Source organism: Urocampus carinirostris, chromosome 2 (assembly GCF_059441175.1).
Source record: "Urocampus carinirostris isolate Australia breed hairy pipefish chromosome 2, RoL_Ucar_1.0, whole genome shotgun sequence".
NCBI lineage: Eukaryota > Metazoa > Chordata > Actinopteri > Syngnathiformes > Syngnathidae > Urocampus > Urocampus carinirostris.
Window position 1 is genome coordinate 44,277,398 of NC_142350.1, and position 27,931 is coordinate 44,305,328.

The 27,931-nt window shown below is 42.3% G+C and overlaps 2 protein-coding genes across 3 annotated transcripts; one reads left to right on the top strand and one right to left on the bottom strand.

Annotated features, from left to right (window-relative positions):
* The first annotated feature begins 1,966 nt into the window (after positions 1 to 1,966).
* Positions 1,967 to 19,503, top strand: thbs3a (thrombospondin 3a). The gene is made up of 23 exons (XM_088326669.1): positions 1,967 to 2,336; positions 3,343 to 3,549; positions 6,183 to 6,439; positions 6,505 to 6,604; positions 9,562 to 9,588; positions 9,652 to 9,734; positions 9,805 to 9,856; positions 11,118 to 11,272; positions 11,331 to 11,468; positions 11,534 to 11,608; positions 11,675 to 11,827; positions 11,890 to 12,000; positions 13,442 to 13,549; positions 13,662 to 13,821; positions 13,886 to 14,004; positions 14,846 to 14,898; positions 14,963 to 15,144; positions 15,210 to 15,388; positions 16,314 to 16,362; positions 16,430 to 16,626; positions 16,715 to 16,887; positions 19,037 to 19,176; positions 19,257 to 19,503. The coding sequence occupies exons 1-23, from the start codon at positions 2,270 to 2,272 to the stop codon at positions 19,316 to 19,318; spliced, it is 2,847 nt and encodes a 948-aa protein (XP_088182795.1). The 5' UTR covers positions 1,967 to 2,269; the 3' UTR covers positions 19,319 to 19,503.
* Positions 19,504 to 22,013: 2,510 nt separating this feature from the next.
* On the bottom strand, positions 22,014 to 27,565 carry LOC148372002 (uncharacterized). 2 transcript variants are annotated; one of them, XM_088326667.1, is made up of 5 exons: positions 27,361 to 27,565; positions 26,955 to 27,087; positions 24,698 to 24,782; positions 24,466 to 24,616; positions 22,014 to 22,362 (listed from the first exon to the last, which is right to left on the bottom strand). In XM_088326667.1, exons 2-5 carry the CDS (start codon positions 27,014 to 27,016, stop codon positions 22,121 to 22,123), a joined length of 540 nt encoding a protein of 179 aa, XP_088182793.1. In that variant the 5' UTR covers positions 27,017 to 27,087; positions 27,361 to 27,565; the 3' UTR covers positions 22,014 to 22,120. The 2 variants fall into 2 exon arrangements, with proteins under 2 accessions (XP_088182793.1, XP_088182794.1); XM_088326668.1 differs by lacking the exon at positions 27,361 to 27,565 and adding an exon at positions 26,438 to 26,502.
* Between the last annotated feature and the right edge of the window lie 366 nt (positions 27,566 to 27,931).

Genomic DNA, 27,931 nt, shown 5'->3' on the forward strand with positions numbered 1-27,931 from the left:
AAGTCGCCTCTTCAGTGTAGCTGTTGACACTGTTCTTTTGTTGGTTCTATTTAACAAAATTGCTCGTTGGGGACCTGTGAAGGTGTCCATTTCCTGAACTAGAGACACTTATGTACTTTTCCTCTTTGTTTAGTTTTGGTCCTACTTCTCTTCTATGTTTAAAGCCTCTTGGTGCTGTTCTTTGAAGGGAGTAGTACACACCGTTGTGGGAGATCTTCAGTTTCTTAGCAATTTCATTTCTTGGAATAAGAATAGGCTGTCAAGTTTCAAACAGAAGTTCTCTTTTTCTAAAAATTTAATCATATGCACAAATGTGAAGCTCCAGATACTCAACTAACTCTAAAGAAAGTCAGTTTTTTAGCTTCTCCAACCAGCTAAATGATTTTTAGCTGTGCTAACATCATTGCACGAGGGTCTTTCAATCATCCATTTGGCAATTAGCTAACACAACGTTCTATTAGAACATGGGCCTTTACACTCCTATCAAGCACTTTTCAGACACTGCAATGCAACTCCAAATGCTGTATAAAAACATTAATATACAATAAGAAAATCATAAACTCCGTACCCAAAATAAAAGAATGTCAAACACACACACACAAAATGGGTAATGAACAAAATAAAATGTAAAAATGTCATCAACCCCCCCAAAACACAGTAGAGAAATGTTTACTTAAAAAAAAAGTGGTAAAAACTTGTATGAAAAAGAAATTGTTTTTCTTTTACCTGAAATAAACTATATTAAGAGTTAAGGGGAAGATATTGAATATTTAAGAAAAATCCCGGATTAAAACTTATTATTTTCATTAGTTTACTGAACCACTTATCGCCATGTAATCAAGGTCTAAATCAGGGGACTCAACTCAACAATTTACTTGGGGGGGTAGGGGCTCTGGAGCTAGGGTCTGAGTGATGTTGGGCCCCGTCAGTACCATCATTACCTAGATTTTGTTTTGGTAGTCTTCATAAAAAAATGAATAATTAGTCATTCACTATGAACTTACGTAACAAACCACAAAAGATTCATTGTATTTGGTAGCATTTAATATGTAAAATGAACCGAAACGAAAACTAAAAATATTCAATGGTTTTAATTTTTAAAACCACATACACGCCAACAGCAGTTTTCCAACAAACATCCCCAAACCACTCCAGTTGAGGACTGTGTCTTCAAGCGTTCAGAGCCACATCTCTCGTTGAAAATGGAGATATTGCATTTAAAAACAGACATTTGCAGCTACAACAGTCATTTGACGCATTGACATCAAATGGGGTGATTTTTTTTTTTTTTCATTATTTATCGGGAAAAAAACTGCGTCTCCTTGAAACAGGAGCGTTACCGGGGGAGGGTGGGCAGTGCCCACCCACGGACACGATCTACCAACCTAAAAAAACAGGATGTAGTGGGGAGAGCAGTCTGGGAAAAGGAGATGGGGGGGGAAAAGAATAAAAAATACAATAAAGTAAATGAAGACCTCTTAAAGCTCTTTACAATGTGCTTCACACTTACCCATTCACACACACACCAATAGCGGCCTTGCAGCCATGCAAGGCACCGGCCTGCTTATTGGGGGCATTAGGGGTTCAGTGTCTTGCCCAAGGACACTTCTACCTATAACACGGAGGAGCCGGGAAAAAAGAAGTAAAACGCTGGGCGAAGAGAAACAATATAATATTAGGAAAAGGAGATGTGAGAATTAAAAAAAAAACAGAAAAAGCAAGAAAAAATAGAAAGCTAGAGGAAAAAAATACATGAAGGGAAAAAAATATGAAAATGCGATAAAAAGAAAGAAAAACTATCAAGCAAATAAAAAGCTAGGGAAAAAAACGAGAATAAAAAAAGGGGGAGAAAAAGAAGAGAGCAGGCAAGAAAACTTTAAACTGGGATCCCTGGATGACACAACCAAAGGTCCATTAAACGTATGCCTATTGATTTTTCAGTACAACAACAAATGGACTACAAAATACAAGAGTAAGAATACATTTTATTTTTAAAAATTTGGAAAAACACTGTAAACTGTGCTGTGCAAATTAGTTTTCGGGCCAATAATAGTTGGTAAGCCCCCCCTGGGACTCGTGTCTAACAACGGCCCTGTTCGAAAGCAAGTACCCCAAACTTAAGAACGGCAATCTATGTGTGACGTCACGTCCAATTTCCACTCCTTTTTTTCCTCTGCGCCGGGTGTGGACACGCCCTCTTTCCGTCGGTCCATTTCTCGGTACCGTTTCTTGATTCGGCGCCTGCTCGTGAACGCAGAGGTGAAATACAATGTGGGCGATTTGTTTGCTGCCAATGATTTGGATTTGCGCGAAAGCACAACTTCCGGAGCAGCGAGGTAAGATACCTGGCGCTCTTCTTCATTTTCCCCACGCGTTTGCCTTAAATGATAGCGCGCCGTTCAGTTGCTGTTCCCTGCTGAGCCACTAGAAGGCGCCGCTGGAGCCCTGCTCATAATTGCCGGCTCAATTGAATTCAAATGTTTAAAAAGCAAATTCAGAGAAATTGCGCGTCGTGAACGTTACGTCATCAGCACGCAACTGCGTCAACACAAATTGAGTTGTGGACCATGGGCGTAGCCAGCCCGTTTTTAGGGGTGCTCAAGCACCCCCAAATTCAATCAAATGACCCTCCAAAATGATAGCATTTTTAAAACTCTCTTATCGTAGTCTTGATATTTTTAATAAAAACATACAGCTTGCTAACTTAGCTCACGTTGACTATTTTGTGCGATGGTGATAGCTGTCTAACGTCTTCATATTGTCCGGCCGGCTTGACACATAAAAGATGCCGATGCTTAATGCTCTGCGTGGAGGCTAAATGTAAAAAAAAAACATTCTTCCACTGAGAACTCCATTGACCCCTAGTGTACAGGAAGTGCAATAATACTTTATTGTGGAAACGTTAAAAAAGTCCATTATTTGAGGTATACTCATACCTGTCAACCTCCACGTCTCCATGCCCGTACAAACAGTCGTATTTTCCCTTACAAAATACAAAATAATCTTACACCATATTTTTTGGGGGGGGGAATGATGCATGATGGGAAATCCCCAGGCGGCAGACGCATGCGCACAGTAGCATCAAACCGCTCACTTCGTTTGCAACAAAAAAACATACGGAGATAGAGGCTACCCCGGCGAACTCGTTTGACTTGATGGATTTGCCGTTTCGTGATATTCATGGTACCCTGGATGGTAAATTTGCGTTTTTCGTACAGATTTTCTAGTACGTCGTACACGTCTTAAAATGCATAATAAACGTACTTTGGACAGCAAAAACGTACAGGTTGACAGGTATGTATAGTGTTAACTCACCAACGCTCCCTGCCTTCTCCCTGCCAGTGCTGGACGTGCTTGGCGTGATGGATGCCAAGCGTGCCGGTGAGTTTTGGGGCGACGCCGGCTCTTCTTCAGCGGCAAGCGACTTGTTTGTGGCGGCCGCGGTGCGTTTGCCCCCCAAGGCGGGCGGCGGCGTCCTCCTGGCCGTGCACGACAAGCGCCACAACGCGAAGCTCATGGAGGTCACCCTCGTCGCCAAGATCAACAAAGGTGATCAAAGCCGTTGCTTTCGTTTCCTCTTTGGGGCAGTGCCAACCCCTGGAAAGAAGAATGAATTAAAAAGATGGAGAAAGGAAAAGAATAAAAAGAAAAAAGAAAAGGGAAAAACAAATACATAATCAAAAGAGGAAAAAGACAAAAAAGAAAGAAAGCTAAGAAAAAAGAAACAAATGAAGAAAAAAATAAAGGAAAGAAAAAAGAAGAAAATAATAAAGGAAGAAAAACCAAGTCAAGTCAAGACATTTTTATTTGTATAGCCCTTAATCACTATTTTTCCAGACTATTATTAGATCATCCCCTGATATGGAACCAACATGAAGTAAAATCTAATGAAGAAAAAAAAAAAAAGAAGAAAAATATTAAAAAGGAAAATAATAATAAGAAAATAAGCAGGAAAAAAATAACTAAAAGAAGAAAAAGCAATAAAAAGGATTTAAAAGCTAGGAGTACAAGAAACAAAAGAAGAGAAAAGTAAAGGAAAAAAAAAGGTTCCGTTTGTTCAGTACAGTGGAAACTCGGTTTTCGACCGCCCCTCAGTTCTGACAAATCGGTGTTCGACCAAAAATTTCGAAAAATTCTCGCTTCGCTGTTCGGTCGAAAGAGTTCGAACGCCGGTACGCTAGGGTGCGATGCTGGGCGGCGTACGGGTGTTTTAGCCCCTAATTATGCCTCGGAAGAAGGTGTTGGTGCAAGCAGGACAGGTGAAAAAGGACAAGTTGTCCGTACGACTATTGCCTTTAAGAAAGACATAATAGCTAAATATGAAAGAGGTGTGCGAGTTTCCGATCTTGCTAGGGAATACAGCATGGCTAAATCTACTATCAGTACGATAGTAAAGAATAGGGAGGCTGTGAAATCGAGTGATGCGGCTAAGGAAGTTAGCGCTATAAGCAAGCAACTGCCGCAAGTTTTGGAAGAGGTTGAAAAACTTTTGATGATTTTTCTCTCCCCACCGTCCACCACAAAGGTAAGAAATCCTATTCATAATCCTTTTTTTTATTTCTACACGTTCATGTTAGCGTAATCTTTCGTACGGAAGATTACGCTAACGCGAACGTACGATTAGCCTGGGTTAGCTTCATGTTTACGTTCATGGTAAACATTCAGGGTGTTGGAACGGATTAAAACGATTTTACGTTACTTTTAATGGGAAAAACGGTTTCGGTGATTGAACAAATCGGTTTTCAAACAGGGTTCTGGAACGGATTATGGTCGAGAACCGAGGTTCCACTGTATATTACTTAAATTAATAATGTAATATTCTGCTCAAAATACATAAAAAAGTTCTGTTATTTTACTTAATTATAATGACATTTCTTTTTCAGTCTTCCATGAACTTTGAACTCATTTGAACTTTTTTATTCCAAGCAACTTTAAACTGGAATCCTTGCATGACACAACAGAACCTAAATTCAAAATATTGAAATCAAATATTTCCAGGGTAACTACAAATAAAGAACAAAATATAAGAATAAACTATACATTTAAAAAAAATCTAATGTTAAAAGACACTGGAAAATAGTCTTGTGCAAAAAAATTGGGGTAATAACAGTTGGGCGTTTACTATTTTTCCGATTTTGCGTCACTTTTTTCTTTTCTGCATCAATTTATTTTTTCACGTGACTCCTTTCTTAAAAAATGTTTTCAATTGTCTTGATTTGTACTGTTCCTTCACAGTATTTTCAGATTATTTACCATTTCGTATCACTTTCTTTTCTGTTTTTACTGTTTCACACTACTGTATTTGTTTTGATTTTATCCTGTTTTGAACCACTCAGTTTTTGGTTTTGCACCAATAAATTTGATTTTTTGTTGTCTTTAATGCTCTGTTTCTCACCATTTTCTTTTCAGTTTTTTTTCCATCGTTTACTGTTTAGCAACACTTCATTTTTTTCTGTTTTGAACCACTTCCTTTCAACTTTTCGTTATTTTTTCTGCACTAATGAATTTGTTTTTTTATCGTTTTTTTCTCCGTGTCCTTTTCAGTTTTTTTCTGTTTATCACCAATATTTCCATTGTTCTCTGTTCAGCAACACTTCTTTTGTTTTCTGTTTAGCAGAACTTCCGTGTAAGTTTTTTCCCAGTTTATTTCACTTTTGTGCCACTCTATTCCTTTAGTTTTTTTGTTTTTGTTTCACACCACTCTCTTCAGTTTTTTTTTATGTTTTTTTTCTTTTTTTCTTGGTTTAGCAGTTTTTTTTCTTTCTTCAGTTTTGAAACACTTTCTTTTAAGAAATGCCTTCAGGTTTTTTTCCCCAAAAAACCACAACAGCAGCCTGCACTGAAGCGACTACACTAAATGGTAAATGGTCTGCATTTATATAGCGCTTTTCAAGTCAATGAAGACTTCTCAAAGCGTTTTACAATGTGCTTCACACTTACCCATTCACACACACACACTCACACACCAATAGCGGCCGTGCAGCCGTGCAAGGCGCCGACCTGCTTATTGGGGGCATTAGGGATTCAGTGTCTTGCCCAAGGACACAGTTTCATTAATTTTTTCTGATGCGTTCAAGAAAAATAAGAGCAAAGTGGAGCAAATCCTTGCGATTTAGTTTCGGTGCTGTAGCGCCCCGGTGGCGAGCCCCATTCTTCCCCAATTGTGTCCCCTGCGCCCACAATGTCCCTGCGGTTGTTGCGGCCCTCGGACGGCAAAGTTCACTCGGTCAACCTGGCCAACGTGAACGTGTCGGATGGGCGTCGCCATTCGCTGCTACTGCGTCTCAACCAATCGCAGGGCGAGCGCGGGAGGGCGGAGCTCTACGTGGACTGCCAATTGGCCGACTGGGCGGAGGGCGTGCCCGGCCTGCCCCCCGTCCCCCAGGAGACCAACGCTGTGGAGGTCCGGCACGGCCAGAAGGCCTACGCCCGCATGCAGGTATGCTGGAATAAACTGTGCCTCCGATTTTCCTTGACGGATAGATTTTTTTTTCTCCCATTCAGGGCGCGGTGGAGTCCCTGCGTGTGGCACTAGGAGGTAGCGTTTCTCAAGCTTTTTCCTTGCTTGACTGTCCCATTCCAGGCGGCCCCGCCCACGACTCGGGTAAGTGCCACGCCCTTCCGGCGAGAGAGAAAGTTTAACACTTGTTAGCGTTCGGGGGTCACCAAATGTTAGCATAGACAATCCGTGACTTGCCACGGGCTCAACTTCTGGGATTTGGCCGAGTACTTGGATGAAGACAAATTAGGCTAAAGAGAAGCAGTTCAGTTTAGGCCGTGTGTTATAAAGATACAAATTAAAATAAACCGAGTGCACTCTGGACCAGTTGATCGGGAGAGCGTTCCCCACCTAAAGGCACGCAAGAATATTTCTCCCCCTCTCTTATAGAAAAAAAGGGGTCTGGATTTGCAAATATGGATCATGAAGCTCTGACAGACTCACATTACAAGAACTCCATGTACAAGAGAATGAATCTGAATCTTCAAGGTTGTATGATAAGATAAGGCTAAGACCATGGCTGAGAAAGTACTCTGATATGAAAGTATATATTTTCATGATTACAGCGAGTAAATACTTAATTCAAATATGTGGATCAACATGAGGTGCATTTATAACAACTTAATGAATGGTATGATTTTTAAAGTAATGATGTAATGGATAAATAATAAAACTAATATAGCCGGAAAACTCATGCGATAGTGACAACATACTCAGTGACACATTTTAACAATCGAACACAATGCAGCTTTCAACAAATGTCATAAACCTGTCAGGTGTATTGTTTTATGACCCCCACAGCTGTGAATTAAACTTGAATGAATGAATGAATGAAAATTTTATTTCGAACATAAAAATAAAAACAGGACAAAAACAATGAGTCAACAACGAAATAATGTCCCACAAAATGTTCGAAAAGGGGTAGTCAGAAGCAGATGCTTATTTTTCCTACCCCTTTATCTTCCCTATTAAATACATTTTATAGATAGCTCCCTCTTGTGTACAATACAACAAAATCTCATGGATATACTTATTACATAGGTCAGATATCTATAATTATAAGTTACAATAATCACATATTTTATACACTAATCTTCGCAATACCCATCCCTCAACATCATAATGCGCATAATGTCACTGCGGCACCAGTGATAATATCAATAAAAATGAACACAATATTTATAACAGTTCTGATGTGATAATAGCACAATAACAACAAGTTAGCCATGGTTTGAAGTGCAGTATTTCCAGTCTCCCTCATATCCCATTTTCTTCATCTCTGTATTTCGCCAGTAATGCTTTTTTGTATTTAAATTTGAACACATGGATATTTGGACATTGTTTGATTTCATTTTGCAAATTATTCCAAAGTCTGACTCCACACACAGACACACACATACTTCTCCTGGTGGTTCTCACCTTTGGGATTATGAATTCACCACAGCCCCTCAAGTTATAATTTCCCTCTTTCCGAGTGAATAATCTTTGTATGTTTTCTGGCACTATGTTTTTGTTGACTTTAAATAACAGTTGTGAAGTGAAAAATTTTATTAAATCATCCAGTTTCAATAAATTGGACTGCATGAATAAAATATTGGTATGATCCCGATATCCTACCCTGTGTATGGTTCTTATTGCACGTTTTTGAAGGATAAAAAGGGGCTGTAGTGAACTTTTGTAATTATTTCCCCAGACTTCTGCACCATATGTTAAATATGGCAGAACGAGAGAACAATATAATAAATACAATGCATTATAATGTAAAAGAACTTTGGTTTTATTAATTATTGAAATGCTTTTAGATACCTTTGTTTGTATGTGTCTGATGTGTGTTTTCCAACTTAGTTTATTGTCTATTATGACCCCTAAAAACTTAATTTCTGATACAATGTCTATTGTGACACCATCCATTTTTACTTCTAAATTTTGATTTGCCTTACGATTACCAAAGAATATTACTTTAACAAGTACAATGAAAATGTACATTCCTAACCCTCCTGAAATACCCTTACAAATTATGATTGATTTGTGACCCATCATGTTTCCCTAGTGCAGTGGTTAGCAACTTCGGCCAACACCCGAAAGATCCCCTGATCTTTACCCCACAACCCTATTAGTTAAGGGGTCCAACATACCATAATTAATAAATCTTGATTCATTACCTTAATTGCATGCATTCCTAAAAAGCCCAACATTGCCAAAATTCCTTTGTCAATTAAGAATGATTTGAGACCCGACTAATTCATGCAAATAAATTATGAAATCCTGATTTAGGATCATAATTGCATGCCTTTCTGAAATGTCTTAAAATTCTTAAATTAATTATGATTTATGACCCGTCATATTTATGCAAATTGTGAAATTGTAATTTATAGCTGTAACTATAAGCCTTCCTAAAAAACCTAACACCCAAGATATTGCTTTATGAAGTATTAATCATTTTTTTACATGACATATTTATGCAAATTAGTTATCAAATTAGGATTTATAACTGTAACTGTATGCCTTCCTGAAATGCCCTACATTCTATTTTTTTATTTGGTTATGAATGTCGTGAAATATTTATGCAATAGTTGTTTGCATTGCTGAAATGCCCAACAATCCTAAAATTCCATTGAGATTTATGATGGATTTGTGACTTATCATATTTATGCAAATAAGTTGTGAAATTCTGTTTTATGACTGTAACTAAATTCTTCGCCAATAAGCCTAAAGTTCCAGAAACCCGTTCACGAATCATAAATGATTTATGGCCCATTACAATAATGCAAATTAATTTTAGGAATGTTAAGCATTTCAGGAATTATTAATTCGTTATAAATGTATTACATGCATACATTTCCTGTTTAAGAATATCGTAATATTCAATAAGCATTTACATGACTGGAATGTTGGGCATTTCCGGGATGCTTGGCAATATGGCCATAAATCATAATTCTGTAGCTCATTTGCATAAATGTGACTGTTTATAAAGTAATATTAGTTTATAAAGTTTTTTTAGTTATGGAAACATACAACACGACAAGTTTATGAACCTTTTTGACACCCTGTTGTGTTTGCAGCCGTCGGAGACCTGCGCACCGTCCTGGGTGAGTGCGTTCGAAAACGTCGGTGATTGCTTGCCGATGGCTGAATGTTGGATTTCCCGGCAGTTGAGCACACCAAAGCCCTGATTGGTCAGATGAGCTTATTCAATCAAATGCTGGCTGAGCTGCGAATGGACGTCAAGGAACAGGTAATGGGCGTGGTTGGGGGTGAGGTTCTGTGACATCACCAGCCAACAGGTGTGCTTGTACCTGCGGCAGGTGAAGGAGATGTCACTGCTGAGGAACGCCATCTTGGAGTGCCAAGCTTGCGGTGAGTGGTGTTGGGCTTGTAACTAAAAAAAACGTTACAGTTACTCGTTACTTTATTTAAAATGTAATGAGATCACCCAAAAGTCACCCAAAAGTAGCGCATTACTTTGAAAGTAAGTATTTAGTTCATAATTATGTAATTACTCACATTGAAGCCCACTTTCAAAAAATCTTGAGATCTTGTAAACTAACACAGTCAAGATACTCCCTATCCATTTTGTCTTCAATCCACTTGAACATTTCCTTCTCCATCTCTGGGTAATGTCATAAATGTAAAATCGTTTTTCAAAGACCAAAATTCAGCACACTTTTACCATCAATTCAGTGCTCATATTTCCCCGTTGATTTAGCTGTCTCTCTATAAGCCGCGCCCCCGCCCTACACGCTGCCTACCATTTGCTACTGATGACACACAACCAAATATGTGCAAATAAACTGATTCCCCGATTTCAGAAATTTACTTTTTAGTAGTAAATACGTTGAAGATGTGAGTATATCAGAATTCCCGTTTTTTCGCAGGCATTACGTTCCAAAAACATCCTGCAATAGTCAAAACCCACAAAGAAGAAACCTTTATTTATTTGATTATCTGATGATGTATTTAGTACTCAAAAACAAACCCAATTTAGAGGCTTAAGTGTTTGTTCAACAAATACAAGTACTGTATTTAAAAGAACTCTTTTTTTTGCAAAACTGTATGGATGAAGGAAATGATACATTTAACTTTGCCGCCATCATGGCTAGAAAACTGCATTTACTTTCCGGTTCTGTCCTCCAAAAAACATTTTTCCATTATCAAACATTTTTGAAAAAGCACTAAGGAGACAGTAGGGAACCCCAAGTTAAGCGGGTGGAGAATTACAACTTTGTTGCATCTTCCTCAATGCGGAAACCACTGCACCATGAAAATCAGCAAAGTAGCCAAAACGTGATAAGTAAACAACAAGAAATTACTGTATTTTTGAAGGTACGCCCTTTCGATTGTTATAGCAGCATTGTTGCTGGCTGATCGAAGCAGGAACAGACAAAAGAACGGAAAACATAGCAGCACGTTTTTTTCCTTTCAAAAGTAGCGGAGTAATGCACCATGTTGTAACGACAGTTGAGTTACTGTACAATAACGTTTAACAGTCTTCGTTACAGTGAAAAGTAATTGCGTTCTAGGAACACGTTACTTCGTAATGCGTTACTCCCAACCCTGGCAGCAAGTGCAAGGTCACCTCCATTGTTGTGGGCGTGGCTAAGACTGTCCAATTGTGCAGGTTTCCAGCAGGAGGCGGCAGCTTCCGCCTGCTTGCCCAACCCGTGCTACTTGGGTGTGGCCTGCACCCCTAGCCCCCAATCCCCGGGCTTCGTTTGCGGGCCGTGCCCGCCGGGCACTGAAGGCAACGGGTTGCAGTGTCGCGACGTGGACGAGGTGGGTCGCTATTGCGTGTAAGCTCCGCCTACTTTAGTTACCTGTGCGTGCGTGCTAGTGCGAGGCGCGGCCGTGTTATTCGCCATTGGCGTGCATCAACACGGACGGCGGTTTCCGATGCGCCCCGTGTCCTCCTGGCCTGCGGGGGGCGCCACTTGCGGGGACCGGACTGGCCTTCGCCAAGAAGAATAAGCAGGTGCTTCTGCCGAACAGGCGTGGCTTTTTCGTGTTTCCACGCCAACGTGTATGTGCGCTCCACAGGAATGCGTGGATGTGGACGAGTGCGTGGAGCTCCCCGACGCGTGCGTGGCCGACTCGATTTGCGTTAATACAGAGGTAGGTTGCGGCCAGGCCCCGCCCTGACCACGCCTCCAGTGAACATGACGGGCGCCGTCTTTTCAGGGCTCCTTCCGATGCGGTGGATGCAGAGTGGGTTACCACGGCAATCAGAGCGCCGGATGTTGGCCGCAAGAGTCCTGCGCCAGTTTGAGCTTTGACCCTTGCGACACTCACGCCCGCTGCCACATGGAGAGGAACGGCGTGCCGTCCTGCACGGTGAGCCGCCTGCGTCGCCGGGGTTGCTGGCGCCATGTTAATGCGCTGATGCCCGCTCTCAGTGCAACGTGGGCTGGGCGGGCAACGGTAACACCTGCAGCCCGGACACCGACTTGGATGGCTTCCCCGACCGATCGCTGCCGTGCCTGGATAACAACAAGCACTGCAGACAGGTGATCCCCCCTCCTTTTCCCCAATTCTTCTGTCCCCCTTCGCCTTTCTTCCTCCTTCATCCTCTCTTCTCCCCTCTTAATTTTTTCATCTTCCTCTCTTTTCCCTTTCTCTCCTCCCTTATTGTCAGTCTCTCCACCACCCTTTCTTTTTCTGCTTCCTTTTCTCTTATTCCTCTTCTCCTCCTTTCTCATGTCCTTTTCTCTTCCTCACTCCTCTACCCTCTTTCTCACCTCCTTGTCTCCCGCTTCCCTTTCTACTTTCTTTCCTTCTATCTTCTCTCATCTTCATATTTTCAATCTTATTCCTTCCCTCTCTCTCTCTCATTATCTCTTTCTCCTGTTCCCTTTTTCTTCTCCCTTCTCCCCTCTCTCCCTTTTCCCTTATTTTTTCTGTCCTCCTCTGTGCTTTCTCTTCCTTTTCATTCTTCTCCACTGGCTCCTCCATCCTTCCCACTTCCACCTTCTCCTTCCTTACTCACTCTTCTCTCTTCCACCTCGCTCCCTTTCTCTTTCTCATCATCTGTCCTTTTATCCTCCTCCTGCCACAATTTCTCTTGTTACATTCTCCCTGTTTACCACCCCCTTTTTCTCCTCCCCATCCTTTCCACCTTCTTTACTCCTCTGCTCCTCACCCTAATCTCATTCCCTCTCCTTCTTTTCCTCATCATCCATTTTTCATCCTCCATTATCTCTTTTTCCTACCTTCCTTCTTTTGTCCTCCACCCTCTCCCCCCTTTCCTCTTTCTTCATACTCCCTCAATCTGTCCTTCACACACGCGCACACACACACACACACCCCTTTCTCCTTTCTTTGCTCCTCCACCTTCTCTGGTCCCCCATCCTTCTCTCCCATTTTTTTATCCTCCATGATCTCCTTTTCCTACCTTACTCCTTCATTCTCACTTCCTCCCTTTCCCCACTCCACCCTTTTCTCCCCCTACCACCTCCTACTTCATTTTGCCTTGCTTCTCCCCTTTATTTCCTTCTCCTCTTCCTCATTTCCCTTCTCTCAACCATCTTTACCTCCCTTTCTCTTTGTTCCTCATCTGGCTTCTCTACTCCAGTCTTTCTCCTTGCTCTGCCCTCTTCTCCAACATATTCCTTCTCTACTCTGCCTACTTCATTCGTCTCTTTTGCTCACACGTCCTCCCTTCGTTTTGCAATATTTGCTTTCCTTTGACTTTTTCTACTCCTCCCTTCCTTTCTTTATCCTTCTTTTTTACTCCTCCCTTCTTCTTTCCTCCTCTTCATCGCCTATTCAAGCAGCTCCAAAATAAACTTTGGCTCATTCATGCCTCTTATGGCCAAAAAGTCAAACTGCACGCTCTCCAACGAGGGTCTTGGCTAGTTGGGCCAGAAGTTGGCTAGATGTTGTAGGCCCACTTGCTCCACGGAGCAATGCCTCGGTCCGTGCGATGACGGACAGCTTTTGGTCAATCAGGACAATTGTGTGCTGACCCCCAACTCGGGCCAGGAAGACACCGACAACGATGGTGTGGGGGACCAATGTGACGATGACGCAGATGGGGACGGCATCCAAAATGTGGAGGTAGATGCCAAATCACAGTCAAATTCAGAATAAAACCAGAACCATTCTTGTGTGTAAGCAATGTAAATTTGTGGACATTATGAGTTCACGTGAGTGCCGGCGTCTGTTGCAGGACAACTGCCGTCTGGTCCCTAACAAGGACCAGCAGAACTCGGACTCTGATTCCTTCGGCGACGCCTGCGACAAATGCCCCAACGTGTCCAACGGCGAGCAGACGGACATGGACGGCAACGGACGAGGGGACGCCTGCGACCTGGATGTGGACGGAGACGGTAGCCGAGCGCCAACGGCCAAACCCGAATTCCACCGGACTCAAAAACCGGTTTGTGCCTGCAGGCATCCCCAACGTGCTGGATAACTGCGCCCTGGTACCCAACCCCCTGCAGACAGACCGTGACAGCGACGGCGTCGGCGATGCCTGCGACAGTTGCCCACAACTCAGCAACCCCACACAAGTGCGCTGCTGGGCGTTGCACCGTAATAACACTTTAACTTTAGTTTGGGTCTGAAACCCTACGAATGTTTTAAACCCTAATTTGAGGCAAAAACCCTAGTTGGAAATCCTACGTCAAAACCCTTGCCGGAAGGTCAAAAAAAACACTTCAAGTCCTGTTTTAAAACCCTTCTTCAAAACCCTAAAAAGGCATTAAAACTCTTGTTGGAGTACAAAACCCAACTTTGAAACCATACAAACACTTTTAAACCCAAGTTTGGGGCTGAAACCCTCCCTGGAAAACCTACAAAAAATTTAAAACCCTAGAAATGCTTTAAACCCCTCGTTTCAGGCCCAAACCCTGGTTGGAAACCTCAGTCCAATACCCTAAGACAATTAAAAACCCTAGTTTTAGGCCCAAACCTTGGTTGGAAACTCTAACAGGAAACCTTTGGAAGGCTTTAAAACCCTACTTTTAGGGCCAATCTTTAGTCGAAAACCTTAGAAACCATTTAAGATCGTAGTTACAAGCCCTAACCCTAGTCAAAAACCCTGGCCGAAAAACCCAAGAAATACTTCACAGCCCTAATTTCAGGTCCAAGCCCTGATTAGTAACCATGACCGGAAACCCAAAAATGCTTTAAAACCATAGTTTGAGGCCCAAACCCAGGTTTAAAACCCTACCTAAAAAGTAAAAAAAACACTCCAAAACCCTAGTCGAGGGCCCAAACCCTTGATTGAAACATTTCTTCGAAACAGTAAAAACCCCTATTTTGGGCCCATTACCCCTGTTGAAAACCCTAAAAAAGCCATAAAATCTGACTTTGAAACCGTAAAACACTTTAAACGCTTTTCCTCTTCAGACGGACGCCGATGACGACTTAGTGGGCGACATCTGTGACCACGGCAGCGATATGTACGCCACACTTTTTGTTGCGACTGTTTTTGGGGCGTTGGGTGACATTTTTAAGGTTTATCAGGGACGGCGACGGGCACCAGGACGACCGCGACAACTGCCCCTATGATGCCAACGCGGCGCAACTGGACTCGGACAACGACGGCATCGGCGACGACTGCGACCCCGACGACGACAACGACGGTGTTCCGGACCGGAGCGACAACTGCCGGCTGATGTCAAACCTGCACCAGCAGGACCGGGATGGTAAAGCGAGCCGAGCAGGTGCCAACGTTTCCGCCTACTGATCCCCGCCTCGCTTGTGTGCCAAGGCAACGGCGTGGGCGACGCCTGCGAAACGGACTTTGACAACGACGCGGTGCCGGACACACTGGACGCCTGCCCCGAGAGTGCCGAGGTGACGCAGACCGACTTCCGAGCCTTTCAGACGGTGGTTCTGGACCCCGAAGGGGACGCCCAGATTGACCCCAACTGGGTGGTCCTTGATCAGGTAGGCCTGACTGGTGCTTGGCGCTCAGGTGGTGCTGTTGCTGATGTGCCCATTCTCGTTTGACTGGAAAGCTTAGAAATACTGTAACACTCAAGTTTGAGAGCAAAACTTTGAACCCTGGTTGAAGACCAAAACCTAACTGCATAAAAACACTTCAAACGCTAGTTTGGGATTGAAATCCCACTTCGAAACGCTAGCAACACCTAAAACCCTTGTTTGGGGCGAAAATCACACATTGAAACCCTAGAAATGCTTTAAAAGTTAAGGCCTAAACCCTTGTTAGAAACCGTATTTCGAAAACCAAAAAAATTCTTAAAACCCTAGTTTAAGACCAAAACTCTGGTTGAAAAATTTTAGTTTGGGCCTGAAACTGTAGTTCGAAATTGTAGAAATGCTTTAAAACCTTAGTTGTAGGTCAAAACCGAACTTCAAAACCTTACTTCAAAACTATAAAACACTTAAACCCTAGTGTGCAGCTGAAACCCTAGTTGGAAACCCTAACCCTAATTTTCATCCCAAACCCTTGTCAGAAACCCTAAAATGCTTAAAATCACAACTTTGGGGTTGAGACCTGAGTTGGGAACCCTACTTTGAAACCCTATAACCCTTGTTATAGGCCCAAATCCTAGTTGAAGCCCTACTTAACTGTAAAACACTTCAAAGCCCTAGTTAGTGGCCTAAACCCTAGTCCGAAACCCCAGTTGGAAACTCTACAAATGCTTTAAAACCTTTGTTTGAGGTCCAGGCCTGAGATTAAAACCCTTCTTCGAAACGTTAAAAAACTTTAAATGGCGCCGAGACCCTACTTCCAAAACCTAGAAGTGCTTTAAATCTTTAGTTTGAGGCCAAAACCTTCATCAGGTGAGCCCAACCGGTTCTTGCCGCTCTTACCGTGCAGTAGCTGATGTCCCCGCCCTCATTCCAGGGTAAGGAGGTGGTCCAGACCATGAACAGCGACCCGGGCCTTGCCATAGGTATGTCCTGACGCCAAATCAAACGCCGTGGTGGAGCTTCAGTTTAAAAGATGCAATTCGGCGGCAGGCTACACATGGTTCAGCGGCGTGGACTTCGAAGGGACGTTTCACGTCAACACAGTGACGGACGACGACTACGCCGGATTTGTCTTCTCGTACCAAGACTCGTCCAGTTTCTACACAGTCATGTGGAAGCAAACGCAGCAAGTCTACTGGCAGATGCGACCCTTCAGAGCCGAGGCCAGCCCCGCCCTGCACCTCAAGGTCTGGAAAATTCTGGGAAATGTGGCATAGGATCCAAAAAAACGTGTCCTTACCTTCTTCGGGTCTGCGAATTTGTTGTGCCGGCCAGGTGGTAAAGTCGAGCACGGGCCCGGGCGAGTATTTGAGGAACGCCCTGTGGCACACAGGCGACACAAGCGGCGAAGTGACACTCCTATGGAAGGACCCCAGGAACGAAGGCTGGAAGGACAAAACCTCGTACCGATGGCACCTCAGCCATCGGCCAAAGGTGGGCTACATCAGGTAAGTGGCGCGTGACAGTCACCGGGTGGCAGTCGCCTTCCAAATGACCCGTTTCGGACACAGCTCATCTTCATCTGACCACAAGATTGGGATTTGCAGAAACAAGGCATTTAATGAAAAGTTTACGGTTAAAACACTAGTTCAAAACCCGAAAAATAGTTGAAGACCCTAAAATAAAGCCTAACTTCAGTTATAAACGCTAAAATAAGTTTAAAACAATATTATGAGGCCCGACAAAAGTTTGAAACCCAAAATTCAGTTTAAAAGCCCAAATTAAAGATCAAACCCTAGTTTTGATCCCTAAACTGAGTACAAGACCCTAACTTGAGGCCCAAAACCTAATTTGAAACCCAAGTTTGAAACCCTAAAATCAGTTTAAAATACTAAAGTGTGGCCTAAAATTTGAAACTAAATACAATATACCACAGGATTTTCCATTCAAATTTAAGACTTAAGACGTTTTCAAGACCACATCTCATGACATTTAAGACCAATTTTGCACCTAAAGTGGCATAAAATCGGAGGGGGGAGGCGCCCAGTCGTATCAGACCCCAGCACCTAATGCCACCCGGCTTGACAGCGGGGACTATATTTACCGCTCCAAGCCCAAAGAGTGGGAGAGGTATCTTGTGCCCGATGGCTGGGGTTTGTTTTGCAAGGGAGGCCGGACCAAGTTGGCACTGAGGGACTGGCCCCCGACCCAGCCGCGGCCAGACCTGGACTGGGATGGGACTGAGGCGGCCGTGAGCAATCTCCGGGGGAATAACCTGCAGCCAGCCCCAGTGGCACGCTTACAGTGGTCTATGGCGTCACTGGGAATTTAAAATGCACGCGGCAACGCCCAGTAGCTCTTTTCTTGGACCGCCGCTCTTCCAGGTGGGAGGCTCTCTCTTCTTGCATCCCCCTAGCTCCTTTTCAGGACTCTGCCACAAGTCGGGTGAGCGAGCCACATGTCTTTTCCTCTATTGTTTCATTATCGCGACCACCACGTGATAAGACTAAAGAGATCATTTTAAAACGCGCCCGAAGCCATGTGGTGGTCCCCCCTATTATAAGTTACAAGAGCAAATTTCACAAACAGCCCTTTTGGTGCCGAGCCTCATTTTATTCAGACACACCATGAATAATCGTTGATCATCCGTTTCGTTGATTATTTTCAAGTCCAGTTTATTCATCATTGATTTCAGACATTGCAGAATTCTTCTTTTTCCTGCGTTACCATATATATATATAATCACAAACGTGATTGTCTTGTCACAATGTTTTCTTTGTTTTGTTGATTTTTTTCTCGCCATGTATAAATAAATCATTGTTTGTTTGGATTCAAACCACGTGTACATTCTGTTTGAGACAACAATCTCCTTTGGATCAATGATTCTTATCAAAAATTAATAAACAAAATGTATAACTTCAAGGTAAAAATAAAAAATATGTATTGTGTGTGTCAATGGTATTGAAAAAAATTAGACTATTTAAACCAATTCTTGTGGTAGACCTTCAGCACCCCATGTTGGTTAAAACCGGTAAAAACAAGTTTGATTCTACGCCACATAAATTCAAATTAAAGCAATTCCCACAGCAGTATTTATTCAGGCGCAGTGACTGGCCATTGAGGTGCCGCCACACCAATACTTCTCCTCCCAAGGCTAGTTTCAAAATTGGGTTTTAAACCAGCTTTCTGCAGCATTTGTGGATTTTTAAGCTAAAACAAGGGTTGCAATTGAGGCCTTAATGTACCGTTTTGTTTCCAAAATAGGGTTTTAACTGCAGATAGTTTTTCAAACCAGGATTTTTTAGCTTTTAGATTTGTAACTATTTTATCCAAATTGAACGTTTCAATTACCGATTGGGTTTAAAACTAGGGCTTTAAACTAGCTTTTGGATATTGAACTGTACCTTGGATTTCAAAGTGTTTTAAACCAGCGTTTGGGTTTGAAGTGTGATTTTTAAACTAAGACTCGGATTATAAAGTAAGGTTTAGTCTCAAACTGCAATTTGAGTAACAGACGCTAATTTAAAACCAACTTTTGAGTTAACTACAAGGGTTTTAAACCAAACCCATGGTTTAAATTAGTGTTTTGGAGTAGGATTTTGGTGGCTTTCGGGCTAAATGACAAGCTGCTGAGGTGCTAACGTTTCTCCTCCCCAGGCTACGTCTTTTTGAGGGCTCCGACTTGGTGGCGGATTCAGGGCCGCTGATGGACGGCACCTTGAGGGGTGGCCGGCTGGGCCTGCTGTGCTTCTCCCAGGAAAACATCATCTGGTCCCACCTGAGCTACCGCTGCAACGGTAACGAAGACAGTTAGCATTTGCGGCACACCAGCGTTAGCCACAGGTACACTTCACTTTTTGTCCCCAAATGGTTGCAGACACGCTCCCTGAAGATGCAGATGAGGCCGGCCGGCAGGTGGTGATGCACGTTCAGGTGTGAGAAAGGGCGGAGCCAATGAGCTACCAAGTCAAGTGGCCAAGGTCAAGCAGGAAGCCTCCAAGGTCGTTCATCTCAATTTTGTGTTCCACCAGGCACAATTTCCCTTACAATCCATTTTTACAAGCTTTTATTTTTATTTGAAGACTGGACTTTTTTATTTTAATAAAAAGCCAAATGGACTGACATTTATATTGGGCATCATTCCCGGAATACACACAAAATTCAAGTGACTCTCTGCTGCCTTTTAGTGGCCATTTATATTCAGATTCAGATCTACTTTATTGTCATTCTAGTACACGTGTATACAGAACGAAATGTCGATACATCTGACCAGCAGTTTCCTTGAATGTACAGATATAAATAAAATGTTGTATTGAGTTGGAGTATTGAGTACTAATAATATACTAAATAATTATGGCTATGTATAGTATTTTACAGCAGTGCAAATAGTGCAAGAGGAGCAGCTAACCAGATGTGCAAAATGGGCAGTCAGGTAAACAAGTCAGGTAAACAGTAACAATAACACTGTAAGTACAATAGTGCAGAGAAACAGATGTGCAAGGAGTGGCTAGCTATAAAGAACTGCCAGTAGTGCAAAAAGTCAAACAAAACCAACAGATGTACAGATTAGCAGCAGTTTAGATTTACTATGTGTTTGATTGACCATTTAACAGTCTAATGGCCAGGGGGACAAGACTATCCTGGAACCTGGTGGTCCTGCACCGCACACTGCAGTACCTCTTCCCAGAGGCTAGCACAGTGAACAGTCCATGATGGGGGAGAGAGGGGTCCCTAATAATGTTCTTAGCTTGGGATAGGCAGCGCTTCTGGCCAATGTCCTGAATGGAGGGGAGAGAAGTCCCGATGATTTTCTCTGCTGTCCTCGTCACCCTCCTCACACTACCCCAGTCGGAAGCGCTGCAGCCTCCACACCACACAGAGATACAGCTGGTCAGGATACTCTCTATGGTGCCCCTGTAGAATGTGATGAGGGAGGGTGGGGGCAGGTGGGCTCTCCTCATCCTCTGCAGGAAGTACAGGCGCTGCTGTGCCCTCTTAACCAGTGATGCAGTGTTCACGGACCAGGTGAGTTTGTTTGTGATGTGCACCCCTAGGAACTTGATGCTGCTGACAACCTCCACAGCCTTGTTGTTGATGAAAAGTGGGGCATGGTTGGGCTGGTTTTTCCTGAAGTCGACAATGATCTCTTTAGTTTTGTCAACATTCAGGACCAGGCTGTTGTCCCTACACCAGCCCACCAACTGCTCCACCTCCTCTCTGTAGGCCAGGTCGTTGTCGTCCCTGATGAGGCCCACCACTGTTGTGTCGTCCGCAAACTTCACGATGTGGTTTGTGGCTGACCTAGGGACGCAGTCGTGTGTCATCAGGGTGAACAGCAAGGGGCTCAGGACACAGCCTTATAACAGGGGAAAGAAATTCAAGACATTGCTTTACATTTCTAACAGCTTTATTTCGAGAAATGTGTATTGTTCGGTTTCAAAGTCGTTCAAAAAAACACAAATTGCATTCAAATGTGGTCGGACATTTGAAAGTCAGTTGCACTGATGCAACCTTCACTTCCTGTCTAGAACATCATTACATGCCAACCTTTTGATATTAAAAAGTGGTAGATTTTAGTGTACAATCCACAATACGTCTCCATATCAAGAAAAAAAAGTGCTATTTTATAATCGAATGCAATTGCAGGCTTTAATAACGCACAAAAACTTTCCTTCAAGTTAACCAGCTGTACACTAAAATATTAGTCTCGCCTAGAGGAACTACACTGCCACAAATCCATTTCCCCTAACTTTTTACAACCACCTACTCTGCCAACACCTCGGAAGACCCGCAATTCGTTCACAAGACAGTTCCTTTTTCCTAAAGTGCACACAAGAGCATGCACACCAGGGCCTACAGAAATACATTACATTTATTCACAGGAAGTGACCAGACTCTCCAGCTGTATAATACAAATTTGAACCTCCAAAGTGTTCATTTGTAATTGTGGAGAGGGAAGAGCGCCATGGCAAGAGTTTCGAAGGAGAGAAAACTGGTAGTCTTATGCGTAAAGCGATAGTGTTGGTAGGTATGCTTTGAGTTATAAACAGCTTTCTTCCAAGAAATGCGAATTATTCTGTTACCAAAATTGTTTAATTAACCACAATTTGGATTCAAATGCAGGCAAACATTTAGAAACTCAACAATCAGTCAGTGTTAACGCAACTTTCACTAATTCCTGTGGGAAAAAAAAACACAATTGCAAAGGATTTTCCGCCTGTTTTTTAAAATTGCAACACAAAGGAAACCAAAAACGTGCAAACTTTCATAGTAATGATTTTTAGCAGCAACATCTCCAAAACAGCCCCACAAAATGCTAGGTGGGGTGGGGGGAGGGATTGACAACTTGCAGAAAATAATTCAGGCTGTTTTATTAAAAACAGAAAACATTGTCAGCCCCTTAGACACAGTCCAATTTGTTTCAGCTACAACAAAAATGCTTCAACTGTTTGAGAGGAAAGAAATGAAATCTGAAATCAGCAAATAAGTTGATTACTGAGCAAAAATAAATAAATAATAACTCCCCAAACAAGGAGCAACCGGTGGAATGCAAACATTTGGGGCCTGTCACCTGTCTTGCAGTTGGTAGGGCCAAAGACATGCTTTTTTTTGAGCTTGCAGGTACTAACAGGGCAAATGGCAAACCGTTTGCCTTTAAAAACAAACAAAAAAAAAATCTAACAGTACTAACAGCTAACAAACTAGACTCCAAAGGATATAGTTGGCGCGACGGACCAGGCGTCAGTCGTCCAATACCGGCGGGGGGCTGGCCCTTGCCATGTACTCTTCCAAGTCAGCGTCCAATCTCTTTTTGGACCTGGCCATGTATCGGTCCAGGTCAGCGTCCAGTTTCTTCCTTGACAGGGCCATGTAGGCGTCCAGTTGCACGTCTAGCTCTTTTTTGGTGGGCATCCTCCTGGCAAGCTCACCATGGGCGTGTTTTTGTCCAAAGGGACGTTGCGGTGTGTGTCGTTTACGGCGTCCTGCGCAGGAAAAGCAACATTGGATGAGGGCTAGATCCTGGCAAATTAGGGTGGGGCTTTTGGATGTTTGAAATGAGAGTGCTCAAAAAGGGCTACATTACTAAAACACCCTTTAAAGTGAATGTTTTTCTGCTTCTTTCGTCTCAAAGAAAAAAGAATTGTAAATCAGGCCAAACGATACGAGGACATCCCAGTAATGATTAAGCATTGTGACCAATACCCTCTTCCCACCTACCCTCCTCATGCCCTGCCAACTTGAAATATTAAATCGATACAGTAATCCCTCGCTGTATTGCGGATCACTTCTTGCAGTAGCTATACAGTCATCCCGCTCCATTTCTGCTTGAGTCTGCCTGTGCATCAATAACGTTGTGGTCTAAGTTCTATACGAAATGATACTATATCGTCATACTAATGGCATAACTCACTTTTTTGGGCGGAATTGAGAGTTATGCCTAAATCAGGTTCCCATAGAAAGCTGCTTTATAAGTCAGTTAACCCATCATGTTGTGGATGACCAATCAAGAGTGCAATATAGTAGCAAGATTTTTAAAATCATAATTTGACAGGAGTTATTTGTAATAAGCACGTTTATATATTACAGTATTTTCATTTGATGAACAAATTCTGGAGCCAGTGAATAAAGTTTGTTCTTTGGTTTCAAAGTACAGACACTCCACTACTTACGACCATTCGACTTACGCAAAACGGTAGATATGAAATTTTTTTTCGGGATCTTGAAAATTAGAAGATTTTGTACTGTGTGCACCTTTTTCCGAGTAGAGGACAGTGCTGTAGTGCTTCTATCCGCCGCGTGGCGCAGTGAGAGGTAACCCAGCATCCACACCCAAGAAGAAATCCGGCTTCCTTTTCCTAGTTCGTGTGTTAACATTCTATACTGTACCTCCAGTGCGCCGAGAACTTTGACATTTTTATTGTTTGATATCTTGTGCATGCATTCAATGTGTTTGGTGTAAAGTGTAAAGAGGTGAGCCGTTTCATTTGAAATAATAGTGGAATAAGAAAGCTTAATGCGGTCAAGAATATGGTTGGATCGCTTTTTTTTTCGCCCACTGTTTACCGCGGAGGAGGATGTCGCCTAACTTTATTTATCCTTATATTCAAGTCATTTTTATATGTATAGCCCTTAATGAAAGGTCTCCGCAGACCACAGGACGCCAATGCCTAATGTGTAGCTTTGTTTTTCAGTACAATGCTATATCATTCAGCCTGCTTTGTGATATTATAGAGGATATTATTTTATTAAACGTTTTTTTTTCAGTTTCAAAACAATACAGGTCACTGATACAAGCCTTAAACATCCATATATAAACCTTAAACATACGAAATATAGCACAGAAGTAACTTACGAACCAATTCAACTTACGAACGATCGTCCGGATCTTGTTAGTAAGTAGGGCAGCGTCTGTACAAGAGTAATCACTGTATTTATTCGTGTATAACACAGATTTTTATTTAACCTAAAAAGACTCAAACTTGGGTGTGAGTTATACACAAGGTCTTATTGTAGCATATTCCCGTATTCGTGCAGTGATTGACGAGTCAAAAAAATAAAGCTGACCACGATAGCTAAACATTGGATGCAAGTGGAATCAAACACAGGTCACAGTGGTGAGAGCACTAGATTCTTACCCATAGACCACCAGTGATTTAGATGACACACAAAAGGGCAAGGGGTTTATCTTATTATCATACAATCTTTATTTTTGACGAAGGATAAACCTTTTTGGAGTCTCTGGTGATGAATCGAACTTTGAATAACATTAAGTAAATACATTTTAAATCTTATGTTGATTTTGTGTTCAGTTTAAGTGGTGAAATTATTTTGATCATGGCCACACATATTCAATGTTGGTCACCTGCAAGGCTGAGTTTAAGCTGAGAAAATGTCAAATAAAATGTGATACCGATTTTTAATTAGGGGTGCGTGTTACACAAAGGTACGTGTAATACACAAATAAATATGGTAATAAATACAAATTTTCTACTTAGCAGGTCTTGACTGTCGAGGTTCGTTTTGGAGTGCAACCTCTGCCAACAACCAGGGATTGCCGTATTAGCAAAAATGAGTCTTTCACTTACCGGTTCTAATGAGGGCGACGCGGCATCTCCTTTTCCATCCGTATTTGTTCCGGAAGGTCCAGAAGCCGAGTCGGCGGCAGCCCAGCCGGGTCCACACACTAGCTCGTGGCGGAGCGGGTGGAACCGCAAACGGGAAACAAGCGGGCGGCACCTGCAAGACGCCACCTTTCTCATTTCCTTTTGACTAAATGTCTCAGACACACCGGAATCTATTTATTGACCGAAAATTCACCTGCATTTGTAAGGGAGACGACGGCGCCACCAAGAGGAGCAACGACTGGGGAACGCTTGCCTGTCCAACCTGCACCTGAGAGAAGCTACCAAGAAAATGTTTGTCATTTGGACACAGGTCGCTTTTGGTAATTAAAGACAACTTTGGGGCCATCTTTGAACGCGTGCTACAAAAGCAAGTAAGATTAAGCCCACAGCATATAGTAGAACCCGGGGTTACAGAATCCAGCCTTATGAAGTTTTCCATTTACGATGCGAGCTGCAATATACCTATATGTATCTTTATTACAGAATTTTTCGCAACAACAAATTGTTTCGCTTACCCCAAAACTTTTGCGGTCTTTGTGCGTATGTGGAGTTAATTCTCAAAGAGGTCTGTCTGCTATTGGTTGACGTCATACAAGATGCTCGTCTGCTATTAGTTTGCATCACGGCTTATTGTAGATATGTTAGTGGCTGAACTACCTCCCACAATGCCTAAAATTCAGGATCGAGTAACAGACTGGAATTTGAACAACTTGCAGTGTGCTATGAAAACAAAGCTTGCAACAAAAAATGGGGAAAAGACACACACGTTACTCTCGTTTAGTTGCATGGCTGTGACCAATCGAAAATCGGAACTATTATTAAAATCAAGTAGGCAATTAAAGGGACAGTGTGTATTTTTTGGTCACTAGATGTATTGTATAGTGCAACTAAGTGTCTAAAAGCAGAAGAATACAAACTATGGCGACTCACAGTGGCCAAACCATACCCAATTCTTGTCATTTTTAAGCCAAGATTTTAGCTTTTAGGTTTTTTGGGGGTATCCGGAGTACAGATGATGGGAAAAATAAAATCTAAGCTCCCTCTAGGTCAGGTTCATGTTATGTAAAATACAAATGTCTTAAAAGTATTTTTAAAAAATGCATGTTTATATGATGGTAAATGTACTTTTACTTGTCATCTAAATCAAATGTTATTGTTTTTTTAATGATTTTTTTAACCACAAAGAGGCGCTAAATTTAGCTGGACATATTTGCAAGTGGAAGTTTTAAAATCAGTTTTTACTTGAATCCAACATCTCAAATGTCATTTTTCCTCAACATGAAGACATTATTTCAATGTTAATCATAAGCATGTATATTGTATATAAGTGTTACATACTATTTTCCCATTTAAATGATTTTTATATGGAGGGTTCTGAAGTTATTAGCAACTAGTTGACATAGGTTTCTATCCCCCACTACTTGGCAATTTCACTATACGACCCTTACCTCAGAACGGACTTATGGACATCTACAACTCCCGTCTCACATGCCAAGCCACCAGGATTGCAGGTGACCCCACCCACCAGTCAAGGAAAAGACTGTAGTATCTCAGAGCGAGAAACAGCTGCATCAAGGACAGATTCTGTCCTAACCCGTGCCCTAACTCCTACTCTTCCTTAATTGTTGCATGTTTGCACACGGGGAGGACTACGTAATTTAATTAGTGCTGTATGTTGTGCACATAGCATATCTATAAAAATCCATATATAAAACTTGAATTGCGAGCGTGTGTGTTCGTATCTGGTTTGTAGGCTCCGAAACGGCAGAAGCGATTTTCATGAAAATGTACACAGTTGTACTTTAGGCGTCTGGGAGTGTTTCTAGCTTGGTTTCGTGTCAAATAGCCAAAAAAACAGTAATGATTTTTTTGTGTACAAGTGGCTCTGGAGCTGCCTGCACCCATGCAGTTTTTAGCGCTCCTTAGTACTTCCCTGGAGCCCATCCCAGCTATCTTCGGGAAGTGGGCAGGGGACACCCTGAATTGGTTGCTAGCCACCTGCAGGGCACACAGAGACAGACAATCACTCTCTCATTCATACCTCGGGACAATTTGGACCGGCCAATTAACCTGACATGTATGTAATTATGTTTTTGTAATGTGGGAGGAAACCCACGCAAGCACGGGAAGAACATGCAAACTCCACACAAGAAGGTTCGATTTCATGACCTCAGAACTGTGCCGCACACGTGCTAACCACTGCTGCCCTGTTTTTATTGTATTATGTGTAAATTGCACCCAAATATATTGGTAAATTAGGATTATAAAGGCTGTACTTTGTATTGCTTTTCAGGAGCATTAAATAAAGTATTAGTATTACATAAAGAACGCAAAGTAATTTAGGGACAATATCGCAAAACCAAAACTTTTTTAATATAATTTAGTCAGTTCGACAATTGAATATCTTGATCGTGGCTCGAACCCAACCGACCCGTTTTTTTGTATCTCACCGCCGATGAAGAGAAACTTTGGACGAACTTTTCAGCCGCAGGCGGGCTAGCGTTTCTTTCATTTTAGTTTCGCCGGCCCGGTTCGTCCCTTTCAGTGTCGTTGCAAGCCCTTGCGGAAATTATCTTGTCCTGGCTTGATAGAAAAACAAGAGAAAAGTTGAAAATGAACTTGCGCTACTGGCTGACAGCTAACGGCGCCATTTTGTTATTTTGGCTCGCTGACGAGCCTAATTAGCAACAAACCCAACGACACGCTAATCACTTAAAATATAATCTCGCACTTTATGTTCAATTTCTACTTGAGTTGTACTAAACCCAGCTAGCTAGCTAACGTTACTCTCAACCTTTAATTAGTCAAAGGTAACTTTCAATTGAGCTTCCCCCCCCATCGTCCATTTTGCCTCACCTGTCCACGGTAGCTTGGATTTTTAAAGATAAAAATGTAATAATGTATTTTCTTTTTTTATACTTATTAAATATAATTCAAATTTAAGTGGCCACACAAACGCCATCAAAGTCCGACGTGGCCAATCAAACCTGTTGCTTTAATTAAAGGCCATTGCGTTTCTTTCGGCTACTTTCTTAAAGGGACGGTGTGTATTATATAGTGATCCCTACTGTAAATATGCTACGTTCATTTAAATAACACCGTGGATTCAAAAACACATGTACATGTTCTTTTTGAAAAAATTGTTAAAACGTCATATTGTCAGATAACGAAATTGTGAATATGCTTAATTGGGGTTAAAATTGTCGAGAGAAATTGTTAAAACCTCACATTGTTTGTTTGCTGTTGATAATGTAAATAAAATTGTTCAAACCAAAAAATAAAAATGTACATGTTCTTGTTAGAATATCATATGGTGGAATTGTCCATCCATCCATCCATTGTCTTCCGCTTATCCGAGGTCGGGTCGCGGGGGCAGCAGCGTTAAAAGGGAAGCCCAGACGTCCCTATCCCCAGCCACTTCCTCCAG